The sequence below is a fragment of the Ranitomeya variabilis genome, chromosome 4, assembly GCF_051348905.1.
Source record: "Ranitomeya variabilis isolate aRanVar5 chromosome 4, aRanVar5.hap1, whole genome shotgun sequence".
NCBI lineage: Eukaryota > Metazoa > Chordata > Amphibia > Anura > Dendrobatidae > Ranitomeya > Ranitomeya variabilis.
In genome coordinates, this window is record NC_135235.1 from 368,109,655 (window position 1) to 368,125,022 (window position 15,368).

General features: G+C 47.3%; 1 protein-coding gene across 3 annotated transcripts in view; it reads right to left on the bottom strand.

Moving 5' to 3' along the window:
* SPHK2 (sphingosine kinase 2) overlaps positions 1-1,896 on the bottom strand; it is a 47,861-nt gene extending 45,965 nt beyond the window's left edge. Inside the window, exon 1 of one of the 3 annotated variants that reach the window (XM_077250723.1) lies at positions 1,738-1,896. Coding sequence is in view for 1 of the 3 variants with exons in the window: in XM_077250725.1 (XP_077106840.1) it covers positions 1,738-1,795 (58 nt within the window). In the remaining 2 variants the exon portion in view is untranslated. Of the gene's footprint in view, positions 1-444; positions 733-1,737 lie in introns of those variants that run through there. The other 2 variants (XM_077250725.1, XM_077250724.1) reach the window with 2 other exon arrangements.
* Positions 1,897-15,368: the final 13,472 nt, after the last annotated feature.

The window sequence follows — 15,368 nt, forward strand, 5'->3', positions numbered from 1 at the left end:
AAATGTTCATCCATCCCGGATCACAGCGGCGAGAGACCTGAGACGGTCAGACATGTGACTAATGTGCTCATGATGACTCAGTGCTAAAATCACAGTAACCTACTGTCACACCAGGGTGAAGACGGGGCACAAACGCATTGTCAGCATATGATATTAGCCAAAAACCAACTTGGTTGTTGCACAAGGTGTAGACCAGAACATACCGCAAAGAGGAACCTGTGGAGATCCTCATTGAACAGACAGAGAACCACTGACTCATCAGACCTCTGTGCACACTGCAGCGCTAGAGACAGGAACTCCACAAGGAGCAAAGGTTTATTCCCGAACACGTTTTGGAAAAACATTTATCATTCACTCAACTTAGTGTTGTAGGCAGAGGTTCTCCAGCGCCAATGTGATGTCTGCGGAGGACGGAGCCAGTGCTACCAAGATAACTTCACTTACTCAACATCGAGCCAGTGCACCATTGATGAACGGTGAGAAGTCCGGGCTACGGTCAACGGCTTCCACCTCCCAGCTTGGTGGTCAGACAGCAGGTCCATGGCAGTCAGTCTGCCTCACACTACAGCAGTCTCGCTCCATACAGCATTGAAACCCAGATATGAGGAAGTTACATCAACCAGACTGTCTAAAAATAACTGCAGACTGACCAGTCTAACATGGGGCTGAATGTAACAACCCCGATAAAGGAGCAGATCCCCCCCCCCCGTACTGGAGCAGTGATGTCATCTACTGTGTACGAAGAACTGACAATATTGTGAGCTCAAAGACCGGAAAGACAAGAATCGGAAAAATAACCACTCCCCTCCCCCACGGCACACCTATATCATAATATATATATATATATATATATATATATATATATATATATATATATATATATATATATATATATATATATATATATATATATATACACATATACATTTTTTTTATTATTAAGATACGATTTTGAATGGATGTTTTAGCCACATCATAAAGTCTATGGTAGGAATACAGTGCCTCCTCTGTCAGCAGACAGTGGTCACTCTACCCCCACCCGTTCCCAGTGTCACTCTCCCCCTCACCAGTTTCCACGCACCCAGTGACACTCACCCTCGACAGTCCTCCTGTACCTACTGCCACTCTCCCTTACAGTCCACCCGCACCCAGTGTCACTCTGCTCGACACCAAGTATCCCAGTCCCCCCGTCCCCCCGCACAGTGTCCCCCCGCCCACAGTGTCCCCCCGCCCAGTGTCCCCCCGCCCACAGTGTCCCCCCGCCCACAGTGTCCCCCCGCCCAGTGTCCCCCCGTCCCCCCGCACAGTGTCCCCCCGTCCCCCCGCACAGTGTCCCCCCATCCCCCCGCACAGTGTCCCCCCGCACAGTGTCCCCCCCGTCCCCCCGCACACAGTATCCCCGTCCCCCCGCACACAGTATCCCCGTCCCCCCGCACACAGTATCCCCGTCCCCCCGCACACAGTATCCCCGTCCCCCCGCACACAGTATCCCCGTCCCCCCGCACACAGTATCCCCGTCCCCCTGCACACAGTATCCCCGTCCCCCACAGCCTGAATACAGTATCCCTGTCCCCAGCAGCCCGCAAACAGTATCCCCATCCCCCACAGCCCACACACAGTATCCCCGTCCCCCCGCAGCCCGCACACAGTATCCCTGTCCCTCACAGCCCCTGCACAGTATCCCTGTCCCCAACAGCCCGCACACAGTATCCCCGTCCCCCCGCACACAATACTCACCGCCTGTTACCCTGCACTGCAGACTGCTCGGCACATCAGACCACACAGCACTGCCCATGACATGCAGAGAATTACACGCCTGTGACTGAGCACAAAGCGCCCTGTGTCCTCCTCCTGCTGCCGCCTCCGGCTCTCACTACTTTGACTCAGCTTCTACTTAAACAGGAAGTGGTAAGAGGAGCAGAACTCTCTGAAGAGGGCGGAGCCAGTTAATGACGTCACTGCCATGTGACCTGAGGGTTCTCGGTGCACTGCAGCCAGATTCTGTAGCAGCACGTGGAGCGTGTGGTCGGGGGTCGGTACCGGCAGCAGCCGTTATTGTACCAGTGAGCGCTTACTGCAGCCGGACGTTCTGGAACTTGTAGTTCCGCCGGTGTATGGCGCTGTATCACCAGGGACGTGTGCGACTTGTAGCCAATAATACCCGCAGCGTGTGTATGCATACCTCCCAACTTTTGAAGATGGGAAAGAGGGACAAAGTTTGCGGCGCGCGAAGCGCGCCGCGGTAAATTTTAGGCCACGCCTCTGACCACACCCATTCATAATTAGTCACACCCATATCCACGTCCCAAGCATTTAGCACTGCTGATCACACTGTTTCATATACAATAGTTATAAACAAAAAAATATGGCCACACAGTGCCCCATACTGTATAATGGCCACACATGATGCCCCATACTGTATAATGGCCACACATGACGCTCCATACTGTATAATGAACACACATGACGCTCCATACTGTATAATGACCGCATGCATACTGTATAATGGCCGCACATGATGCTCCATACTGTATAATGGCCGCACATGATGCTCCATACTGTATAATGGCCGCACATGATGCTCCATACTGTATAATGACCGCACATGATGCTCCATATTGTATAATGACTGCACATGATGCTCCATACTGTATAATGACCGCACATGATGCTCCATACTGTATAATGAACACACATGACGCTCCATACTGTATAATGAACACACATGACGCTCCATACTGTATAATGACCGCATGCATACTGTATAATGGCCGCACATGATGCTCCATACTGTATAATGACCGCACATGATGCTCCATACTGTATAATGGCCGCACATGATGCTCCATACTGTATAATGGCCACACATGACGCTCCATACTGTATAATGAACACACATGACGCTCCATACTGTATAATGGCCGCACATGATGCTCCATACTGTATAATGACCGCACATGATGCTCCATACTGTATAATGGCCGCACATGATGCTCCATACTGTATAATGGCCGCACATGATGCTCCATACTGTATAATGACCGCACATGATGCTCCATACTGTATAATGACCGCACATGATGCTCCATACTGTATAATGACCGCACATGATGCTCCATACTGTATAATGACCGCACATGATGCTCCATACTGTATAATGACCGCACATGATGCTCCATACTGTATAATGGCCGCACATGATGCTCCATACTGTATAATGGCCGCACATGATGCTCCATACTGTATAATGACCGCACATGATGCTCCATACTGTATAATGACCGCACATGATGCTCCATATTGTATAATGACCACACATGATGCTCCATACTGTATACTGGCTGCACATGATGCTCCACACTGTATAATGACTGCACATGATGCTCCATATTGTATAATGACCACACATGATGCTCCATACTGTATACTGGCTGCACATGATGCTCCATATTGTATAATGACCGCACATGATGCTCCATACTGTATAATGACCACACATGATGCTCCATACTGTATACTGGCTGCACATGATGCTCCATACTGTATAATGACTGCACATGATGCTCCATACTGTATAATGACCCCACATGATGCTCCATACTGTATTATGGCCACAGTTCTCCATACTGTATAATGACATACAGGCACGCAGCTCACACAAATGCAGCATCACACACACAGTATCACACATACACACGCAGCATCACAAACGCAGCTCACAAACACATGCAGCTTTGACACAAATGCATCACACATGCAGCCATCACACACACACACAGCCATCACACACACACATGCAGTCATCACACACACACACGCAGCCATCACACACACACGCAGTCATCACACACACACACGCAGCCATCACACACACAGCCATCACACACACAGCCATCACACACACACGCAGTCATCACACACACACGCAGCCATCACACACACACACACGCAGCCATCACACACACACACGCAGCCATCACACACACACGCAGCCATCACACACACACACGCAGCCATCACACACACACACACGCAGCCATCACACACATGCAGCCATCACACACACACACGCAGCCATCACACACACACACACACGCAGCCATCACACACACACACACGCAGCCATCACACACACACACACAGCCATCACACACACACACACACGCAGCCATCACACACACACGCAGCCATCACACACACACACACTCAGCCATCACACACACACACCCAGCCATCACACACACACACACCCAGCCATCACACACACACACCCAGCCATCACACACACCCAGCCATCACACACACACACCCAGCCATCACACACACACCCAGCCATCACACACACCCAGCCATCACACACACCCAGCCATCACACACACACACCCAGCCATCACACACACCCAGCCATCACACACACCCAGCCATCACACACACCCAGCCATCACACACACACACCCAGCCATCACACACACCAGATACCTCATACACACATGACACACACACAAATGCAGCATCACACATCTCACACACACACACACACACACACACACATCACACACACACACTCCTCTGTGTTGCAGGGGCGGCTGATCTGGCCATGTGCACTGCAGCTCTTCAGTTTCTCCGGCTGCTCACAGCTCTGCACTGTCCCGGTACCTCCCCCTTCTCTCCTTCTCTGCCGGGATAGCAGCTAAGAGCAGGAGACGCCGGAGCTCCGTGCACACACAGGAGGAAGTGAGTGGCTGACCTCTCATCTTGATCGCTGCTGGCTCTCTTCCTCAGCGTGGCAGCGCCGCACACACAGGGGGCGGGGGCGGGGGCGGGATCGGTCGGGAGGAGACCCAGCATGTATAAGAAAAAAAAAACGGCTCTCTCTACGTCCCGGAAGTGGGCGGGGCTTCACCGGCGGCCGCAAATTCGGGATTTTAAATGCCCGAAGCGGGACAGCGGGACCCCGGTGCCAAAGCGGGACTGTCACGCTGAAATCGGGACGGTTGGGAGGTATGGTGTATGCGCTAGTGCAGTGCTGCCCGCTGATCCCGCTGCTCGGCCCTGTGAGGAGCTCTGCAGTCTGCAGGGAGGACATAGTCGTTCCTGTACAGTATAGGGCTTTTCCTAAAAGCGCTGGGGTCTCAGAAGTCTCTGGCAAGGCCCGGCCTGTGGTCCCCGGTGGGGTTAGGCTGGTTTCACATTTGCGTTTTTTGCCGCTGCGTTCCACCGCAAAAAACGCATGCATTTTTTTCGGCTACGTTCACATTTGCGTTGTGCGCCGCAGCGTCGGAGACGCAACGCACAACGCAAACAAAAACGCAGCAAAACGCATGCACAACGCTGCGTTTTGCACCGCATGCTTTCAACGCATGCGGCGCAAAACGCAGCGTTTTTTGCAAACGCAGTTGCGTTTTCAACAAAAAACGCAGTGTTTTGCGCCGCATGCGTTTTTTTGTGCAGTGAGTCATTCTTCATCCCACCCACAAAAAAAAGTGTCTACACAATAGATAAGGACCACCAATGGCTAGAAGAGGGTTGGTGTTTATGTAATTGTGTATATATACCATGGCAGACATGAATTCCTCCCATTTTGCTGGTATTCATGATGGAGCGTCCCATGGACAGTATCGTCATGGATATGGAGATGGAATTTGCTTTGGCTCATGCCTATGCTGTCGCCTGTGCTCATCAAAGAGAAAGAGAAAAACGGAGATGGATTCATCGCCGATTTTGGATACACCCTATCTTGGAAGTCCGGGAGAGCCGTGGAGCATACCATAGCTTGTTTGGCGAACTGAATGAGAACCTGGAGAAATATTTCGAGTACACCAGGATGTCTCAGGAGAGCTTCCGGTATCTTCTGCGTCGGGTGGAAGGATCCATTAGCAGGCAGGATACTCCGCTCCGGAGAGCTATATCCGCAGAGGAGCGGCTTCTGGTGACTCTACGGTACGTAGCTGTTTGAATGACTGAGATATGTTCTTTCCTTTTTTTTTTATTTTTTCTTAATTTTTTTTGGGGGTGGTATGGTCAATGTACTTTTATAAATTGCAATGTACTTTAATGTGTACTTTAATGTAATTTCTTTCTCTTCTTGGCAGTTTCCTGGCTACTGGAGAGACCTTGAGATCCCTTCAGTTTCAATTCCGGATTGGAGTCTCCACTCTCTCCGGGATTATTGCTGAGACCTGCCGCGCTTTGTGGGATAATCTCCGGGAGGAATTTTTACCTGTCCCTACAAGAGAAATCTGGGAGTACAACGCCCAGAAATTTGACCAACTGTGTTCTTTCCCAAACTGTATTGGCGCGGTGGATGGAAAGCATATTCGGATTACCAAGCCAGGGAAAAGTGGATCCATGTTCTACAACTACAAAAAATATTTTTCCACTGTGCTAATGGCAATTGCCGGTGCGGACTGCCGTTTTCTCGCAGTGGACATTGGTGCGTTTGGCCGTGCAAATGACTCGCGCACATTTAAAGAGTCGGATATGGGGCAAAAATTATATACCAACAATTTTAATTTCCCACAGCCACGACCTCTTCCACACACCGAAGACCCTGCGATACCATTTGTTGTGGTTGGGGATGAGGCATTCCAAATGTCTGCCAACCTATTGAAACCCTACTCCAGTCGGGGCCTGGACCATACAAAAAGGGTTTTCAATTATAGACTGTCCAGGGCCAGAAGGACTGTGGAGTGCGCCTTTGGCATCCTTGTCTCCAAATGGCGGATATTAGGATCCGCCATTAATCTGAAAACTGAGACAGTGGATGAGGTGGTGAAGGCGTGTGTGGTTCTCCACAATTATATTCTGACCAAAGAGAGACTGAACATTGAACTGGATGAACCCATAGCCAACCCATTGCCCGATTACCAGGATCATCCTCTGAGGACAAGTGTGGAAATTGCACACATGAGGGATCGTTTTGCGGCCTATTTTGTGTCAGATGTTGGCCGGGTGTCATGGCAAGATACAATGGTGTAGTGTTTATGTTTTACTGTTGGACTTTATTCTGGATTTAACTACACCAATAAATCCCTGTATTGTGATTGTGCTATAAATATAATATGGTAATAAATTAATTCTACATTATGTGCAATAAATCCACTTTGGTTGGTTTGGTTATGTTAAATTTTGCATCTACCTATAGTTCACAAATGTAATGTGCCTTATCTAAAAATTTCTAACCTTTCTTTTTAAAATGTTGTTTAATAAAAAAGTTTTCTACGTTTTATACCCTTTTTCAAAGACCAAATTTATGCCTTAGCATATAACATATGCATTTGTTTTGTCAGATCGCCGTTTATCGTTGTGTGTGCCAGCCAAAGCAACGATACCAGCGATGTTTTACAATGGTAACCAGGGTAAACATCGGGTTACCAAGCACAAGGCCGCGCTTAGTAACCCGATGTTTACCGTGGTTACCAGTGTTAAATGTAAACTTAAAAATAAATATACTCATCTTCGCGTCCCCTGGCGTCCGCTTCCTTCACTGACTGAGCGCCGGCCGTAAAGTGAATGCACAGCACAGCGTTGATGTGACCGCTTTGCTGTGAGGGACGTCACTCAGTCAGTGCAGGGAAGCTGACGCCGGGGGATGCGATTGTGAATATGTTTTTTTTTTTTCATTTTACACTGGTAACCAGGGTAAACATCGGAAGTGCGCCCTGCGCTTAGCAACCCGATGTTTACCATGGTTACCCGGGGACCTCGGCATCGTTGGTCGCTGGAGAGCTGTCTGTTGTGAAATTGGATTTTGGGCTCCCCCGGTGGCCACTGGTGGAATTGAACTGGTGTGCATCATCCCCTCTGTTCACCTGCTTCCATCAGGATGTGGGAGTCGCTATTTAGCCTTGCTCCTCTGTCACTTCCATGCCGGTCAACATTGTAATCAGAAGCCTTTCTGTGCATGTTCCTGCTGCTAGACAACTCCCAGCTAAGTTGGACTTTAGTCCTTGTTTGTTTTTGCATTTTGTTCCAGTTCACAGCTGTAGTTTCGTTTCTGTGTCTGGAAAGCTCTTGTGATCTGAAATTGCCACTCTGATGTTATGAGTTAATACTAGAGTCTTAAAGTAATTTCAGGATGGTGTTTTGATAGGGTTTTCAGCTGACCATGAAAGTGCCCTTTCTGTCTTCCTGCTATCTAGTAAGCGGACCTCAATTTTGCTAAACCTATTTTCATACTACGTTTGTCAATTTCATCTAAAATCACCGCCAATATATGTGGGGACCTCTGTCTGCCTTTCGGGGAAATTTCTCTAGAGGTGAGCCAGGACTATATTTTCCTCTGCCAGGATTAGTTAGTCCTCCGGCCGGCGCTGGGCGTCTAGGGATAAAACGTAGGCAACGCTACCCGGCTACTGTTAGTTGTGCGGCAGGTTTAGTTCATGGTCAGTTTAGTTTCCATCCTTCCAAGAGCTAGTTCTTATGTTTGCTGGGCTATGTTCTCTTGCCATTGAGAACCATAACAGCTGTCACACAGACAGCTCTCCAGCTCCCAAATAGCGATGCTGCAGTGAATTGCATCGTTGTCTGTTTTGCTGCAGCATTGTTAAGTGTGAAGGTACCTTTACAGTATGTGTCCACGTTCAGGATTGCATCCGGATTTGCTCAGGTTTTTTCATCAATATTTGTAAGCCAAAACCAGGAGTGGAACAATTAGGAAAAGTAGAATAGAAACATATGCACCACTGCTGTATTTATCACCCACGCCTGGTTTTGGCTACAAATATTGAATTAAAATCCTGACCAAATCCGGATGCAATCCTGAGCGTGGACACATACCCATTTTCTTTGAAAACAACTCATACACTTTAGTGTTTGGAAACACCTCATACAGCAATGAGAGACACCCAAAGAAACGGTAAAATTAAAAAATCCAAAAATACTGTCTGACATTGCATATATGAGGTGTTTGAAGCACAAATAAACGGCGCACGGAGTGAATTACCGAGCAGTGTACTTGAAAAGAAGACCAAATATTGTATTAAAAAAAATAACTTTTTATTGGGTGGAAACAGAAAAAAAAGGGAAAAGAAAATTAGGGGGTATCAACAGCCGGGGGGGGAACAACATCCGCTACCAGCGGTGACCGGTAGCTTCGAGTTCTTGAACGTGGACGGGGAGTGGAATAGGAGGAGGAGGAGCCATAGTCGAGGAGGCTTGACGGCAGGTCCAAACCCCCCGCAGGGTACACTGGGGAGACCGCATCATCAGTAGGGGAGAGAGGAGGCAACACAAGCCGCCTGTATTTTTGGCTTGGTTGGCCCTGGCTGCTCCTGCTGTGGCTAGAGCCACGACGAGATGGTGTCTGTACTGGAGCAGCCAGAACCTGTGCCTCTGTGTGTCTCTCTGTGTGCCTCCTCTTATGTGTTTTTTTTTTTCCGGCCTTCTGTGGCATATCCCCCAGAAGCACTCCTACGGGAGGATGAGGCCCTGGCAGGAGCAGGAGTGGGCCGCACACTAGTATGGTGCCTGTGGTGGCGTCGCCCGGCACTTGGACCAGGGTGGGGTGGCTGGAGTGACTCTGCAGCAGGAGTCGGAGTCATGCTAGCCAGCGACGGCACTACGGGCAGTGTCGCTGACTGCACGACCCGAGTCTGCTGCAGAGCCCTCACGTAGGAATTGTTGCAGTCCTGCATCACCGAAATCTGGAGTTCCGGCGTAAGGTTTTCCACCATGCCCTTAGCAATTGTACTTAAAAAATGTTTTGCCGGATTTGAGAGCTCGGCTTCAATGGTTTCAAGGCGACGTTCGATACTGGACATTTTATCGGTCATCGCCTTGAAACCGTTCTGGAACACCGTGCTCAAGTGCAAAAATTCGGGCATGGCTGGCCTGTCCGAGGCACGCTGGCGCTGTCGGGAATTCCCGAACGAAGGTGCGCCAGAGGCCTCGGGCAGGGGAAAACCTGATGGCCCGGCTGCCGGTTCTCCAGATGATGGTGGTGCAAGCCTGCTGTCGCTGTGGGAGGGCTGTGACGGTCCAGATGGCGATTCATGAAGTTCCGCTTCACAGGGGGGAGCTCGCTGGAGGGTGCTGCTGTGTGTCCTGTGAAAAGAAAAGGAAAAAATTAGTCTTCAATTAGTAACCTATCACATACGCCAACTCCTGTAAAAAAATTTACATTACATGACACATCAAAACATTACAATCCCCTGTCTCTCAGTCTGTGTGGCCTATAATAAATTGCTGATTGTTATCGCCAGCTGACCATTAGGGATCACGATAACAATCATGGACATACCGACGGCAGAAAATGACTGTTCATTCCCGCTGCCAAAGGCAATGCATACCCCTGTCATATTTTTAAAAATTTTTGGGTCAAAAAATAATTTCAAAATGCCTTCTATGTCGCAAACATAATATAAAATTTACGGTCTAGAAAAAAATTAAAAAAAAAAAACAAAAAAAACCCTGACTTTGCTGATCTGATCGCAGGAATGGCCATGACGTTAGGATCATGTGATCCAGACGTCATCATTATTCCTGCGATCAGAACTACACTGACGACTCAGAACGTAACCTGTCATGGACTACAACAACTCACGCTATAAATTATGGGCTATATACCATTCCACTAAGGAAAAAGGATGGCCAATATGCTACGCTAGCTACATGGATGGCCAATACACTATGTTCCTTGTAAATAAACTATGTGTATACGTGTCTAGAACGTGAAGTATGTGGCTGCAATATAGTAGCCTGGCAATATACTATGTGGATGCACAATGTACGTGGCTGGGCAATGTACTATGTGGCTGTGAAATATGCTATGTGTCTGGGCAATGTACAATGTGGCTGTGCAATATGCTATGTGGATTAAATACTTACTGTCGGCGGCCAAGGATGGGTCTCATGAATTGTAGTTGCCGGTTATACTTATATGGCACAGACTTGGCCGCAGCAGCACCGCTCCTCGATTGCTCCTCCTCTGCACGGAGCCCCTTATTGAAACGGTCCTTCATGGATCGCCATCTGGTCCTCAACTTTTTAACTGTAAATTAAACAAAAAAAAAAGGTTACATATTTAGCATTTTAAAAGGATAAAACAACCGTGTGCGATGCAAAGTTTAGGCGTTGAACGCATCACACACGTTTGTGTTTATCCTGGCAAGATGGGTCATAGCAGCGTCTCAGCAATACTCACTAAAGTTGCCTTTGTCCTTGGCGGAGGCACTGTCAAAGCCATCCCACAGCGACTTTGCCACCTCTACCCACAAACGCCTGATCACCACCTGGTCCATGTGCCGGGGGTCATGGCTGTCCCACAACGGGCCACGCTCCTGTATGCAGGTGATAAGGAGGTCCACATCAATGCCACAATCTCCTTGGTCCCGTTGTGAAACCTAGAAAAATTAAAAACAAAAAGGTTACAAATATGCAAATATTCAGACCCCATAGCGAGATCGCTATCGATATCGCTGCTGAGTCACAAGTTTTGTGACGCAACAGCAACCAAAGAAGCGATATCGCTGTGTGACACGTACCAGCGATCAGGCCCCTGCTGTGAGTTCGCTGCTTGTGTCGGAATGGCCTGGACCTTTTTTTGGACGTTGAGGTCCCGCTGACATCGTTGAATCGGTGTGTTTGACACCAATCCAGCGATGTCTTCACTGGTAAGCAGGGTAAACATCAGGTTACTAAGCGCAGGTTAGTAACCCGATGTTTACCCTGGTTACCAGCGTAAATGTAAAAAAACAAACAGTACATACTCACCATCTGATGTCTGTCATGTCCCTTGCCGTCTGCTTCCTGCTCTGAGTGCCGCCGTACAGTGAGATCAGAGCGCAGCGGTGACGTCACTGCTGTGCTGTGCTCTCACTGTACGGCGGCACTGTCAGAGCAGGAAGCAGACGGCAATGGACATGACAGACATCAGATGGTGAGTATGTATTTATTTTTTTACATTTACGCTGATAACCAGGGTAAACATCGTGTTAGGCCCTGAGCTTAGTAACCAGATGTTTACCCTGGTTACCCGGGTGCTGCAGGGTGACTTCGGCATCGTTGAAGACAGTTTAAACGATGCCGAAGTCGTTCCCCTGATCGTTGGTCGCTGGAGAGAGCGGTCTGTGTGACAGCTCCCCAGCGACCACACAACGACTTACCAACGATCACGGCCAGGTCGTATCGCTGGTCGTGATCGTTGGTAAGTCGCTATGTGTCACGGGGGCTTTACCTTCCCCCAATACTTGCTGCCCTGAAAAGCTATAATGTAATAAACTTAGTAAACATCCCTAGTGAAAACAGGAAAAGATCCTTATACTCACTCGCCGGCCTGACGCAACATCTTGGCCCCGACCTCGCTGCTCCCGCTGACTGCCTTCCCCCTCCTCACTTGAAGAAGCCTGTAAAAATTGTATTCAAAAATTATTGTCAATGTTACAAATGGCAGCGAATAGTAAGCACCTGGACATAATTACTCACCGCACTCCCCCGCGCCGATTGCCTACACTCTGACTCGCTAGTCATTCTTGGAAATTGGTTCTGCAAAGAAAAAATTTGAAAAAATCACATCCAAAGCTAACACGTATAATAAAATTGGCATAAAAAATTAAAAAAACATAATTGACTGTTGATTGATAGATAGGACAATGCAAACTGAAAAAGCGACACCACAACGCCATACATTGCAAGAGAATACAATAGAAGAAACAATACAAGAATAGACCAAAAAAAATTTTACCAAAAAAATTCACCAATGTCCAAATTTTTAAATATAAACCGTACAGGGAAAAAAAAGACAAAATGAAATAGCAAACTGCACGCCATACTTTACAATAGCAACAAGACATGATCTAAAACAACACCATCTGGTGACATCTACCACAGAAATACATCTGGAAAAGGCGAAAAATACCATTCTGGATAATAAGCAATAAAAATTACGGGAAAACCGCTGGTAAAAATACAGCAACCCAAAAGATAAACCATAAAATAGAAAAGAAAACACACGAAATTTTACATAGGAAAATGGCCACACTAAAAAAAAAAATATATATATATATTCCAAACACTTTGCAATGCAAACAGTCAAGGAAGGAGATTATATATGCCATACGGAAAACGACGTAAAACCATAAGAGATTTAAAAAAAAAAAAGGGAAAATACAATTGAAAATAGCATGGCATATATCAGCACGGAACAATACATGAAACATCATACATGTAGCCCCCCTACCAGCAAGAAAAGACACTCGAGAAAAGTAAAAAAAAGCATGCCAACAAAAGAACGCCATACGGTTACCCCCAACAATAGAAACCAAAAGACATGCAGAAGAAATTTTACAATAAAAATTCTGCCCCAAAAAATACATTGAACAACCGCATGACACCAGAACAACCAAAAATCCATTAGAATCCAAAACCAAGCAAGGCCGAAGACAACAGCATATAACGACATAAGTACATCAAAACCAGATCAAAAAACACAAATTTTTAAATTACAAACCACAGTGCCATAACCGTACAATATTACAGACAAAACATTGCACAAATTAAATCAAAATCCAAAAATAAAACACAAAATATAGAGAAATATATACTTACAGGTTTGGCAAGCAGATTCCTTGTCCTTTCTCCTCAGAGTCTGGTCAGCACTGAATAGCCTTGTGAAAGACAATGCCAACCCCCCTTTTTTATCTATATAGTGCTTTTTTTTGTGTCTAGACAAAAGTCTAGACAATGTTTTGCATTTTTGATTGGAAAACGCATGCGTCGTACAACGCACCACGACGCAAGTACTTGCGTCGTCTGCGTTGTCAATGCAAGTCAATGGGAAAAAAGCCGCATCGACGACGCAAACACGACGCAAACACGACGCATGCGTTTTTGAAAAAGTCTGCGCCGCCCAAAAAATGCAACATGTTGCGTTTGCCGCACCCTGACAGGTGCGCCCTAACGCCGCATGCGGCGCACAACGCACCAAAACGCATGACAACGCATGTACATGCGGCGTCATGCGTCCCCAATGTTAAAGATAGGTCCGCACGACGCATGCATTTTGTTGCAGCGACGCCGCTGCGGCGCACAACGCAAATGTGAACGTAGCCTTATACTTAACATTAAAAACGCATGCGTTTTTTCCATGCTTGCGTTTTGTTGCGGAAATTCAACATGTAATTTCTAGAGGCGTTTTTTTGCCGCAAAAAAAGTATTTCTGTCTATGTAAACGCATGCGTTTTTAAGGCTACGTTCACATTAGCGTTCTGCGCCGCAGCGTCGGGCGCCGCAGCGTCGCCGCATGCGTCATGCGCCTCTATATTTAACATGGGGGCGCATGGACATGCGTTGCACTTGCGTTTTGCGATGCATGCGTCACTGCGGCACACGCGTCATGGCGCAGAGGACGCAGCAAGTTGCAGTTTTTGTGCGTCCAAAATCAAGCAAAAAAAGGACGCATGCGTCGCAAAACGCAGCGTTGTGCATGCGGTGTTCCTGCATTGTGCGTTGCGTCGCCGACGCTGCGGCGCACAACGCAAATGTGAACGTAGCCTAAGCACATGCGTTTGTTTGCGTTAAAAACGCATGCGTTTTTATAGAAAAAAACAAGAATACACACTGATAAGCCACCCCCCACCATCAAGGTGATAAAGGGATCCAAACCCTAACCCTACCCCTAACGCCGGTAATTCAATTGCCGGCTTTTAATTTCTCCTGCCTAAACCCGACATGATATGAGACATGGTTTACATACAGTAAACCATCTCAGATCCCCCTTTTTTTGCATATTCCACACTACTAATGTTAGTAGTGTGAATGTGCAAAATTTCGGCACTGTAGCTATTAATTTTAAGGGTTAAATCGCGGAAAAAATTGGCTTGGGCTCCCGCGCAATTTTCTCCGCCAGAGTGGTAAAGCCAGTGACTGAAGGCAGATATTAATAGCCTGGAGAGGGTCCACGGTTATTGGCCCCCCCTGGCTAAAAACATCTGCCCCCAGCCAGCCCATAAAAGGCACATCTGGAAGATGCGCCTATTCTGGCACTTGGCCACTCTCTTCCCACTCCCGTGTAGCGGTGGGATATGGGGTAATGAAGGGTTAATGTCACCTTGCTATTGTAAGGTGACATTAAGCCAGATTAATAATGGAGAGGCGTCAATTATGACACCTATCCATTATGAATCCAATTGTATGAAATGGTTAAAAAAAACACACACAATATTGCAAAGTATTTTAATGAAATAAACACACAGGTTGTTGTAATATTTTATTGCTCTCTCAATCCACCTGAAGACCCTCGTTCTGTAACAAATTAAAAATAATAAACCAACAATATACATACCTTCCGTAGATCTGTAACGTCCCACGATGTAAATCCATCTGAAGGGGTTAAAATATTTTACAGGCAGGAGCTCTACTATAATGCAGCT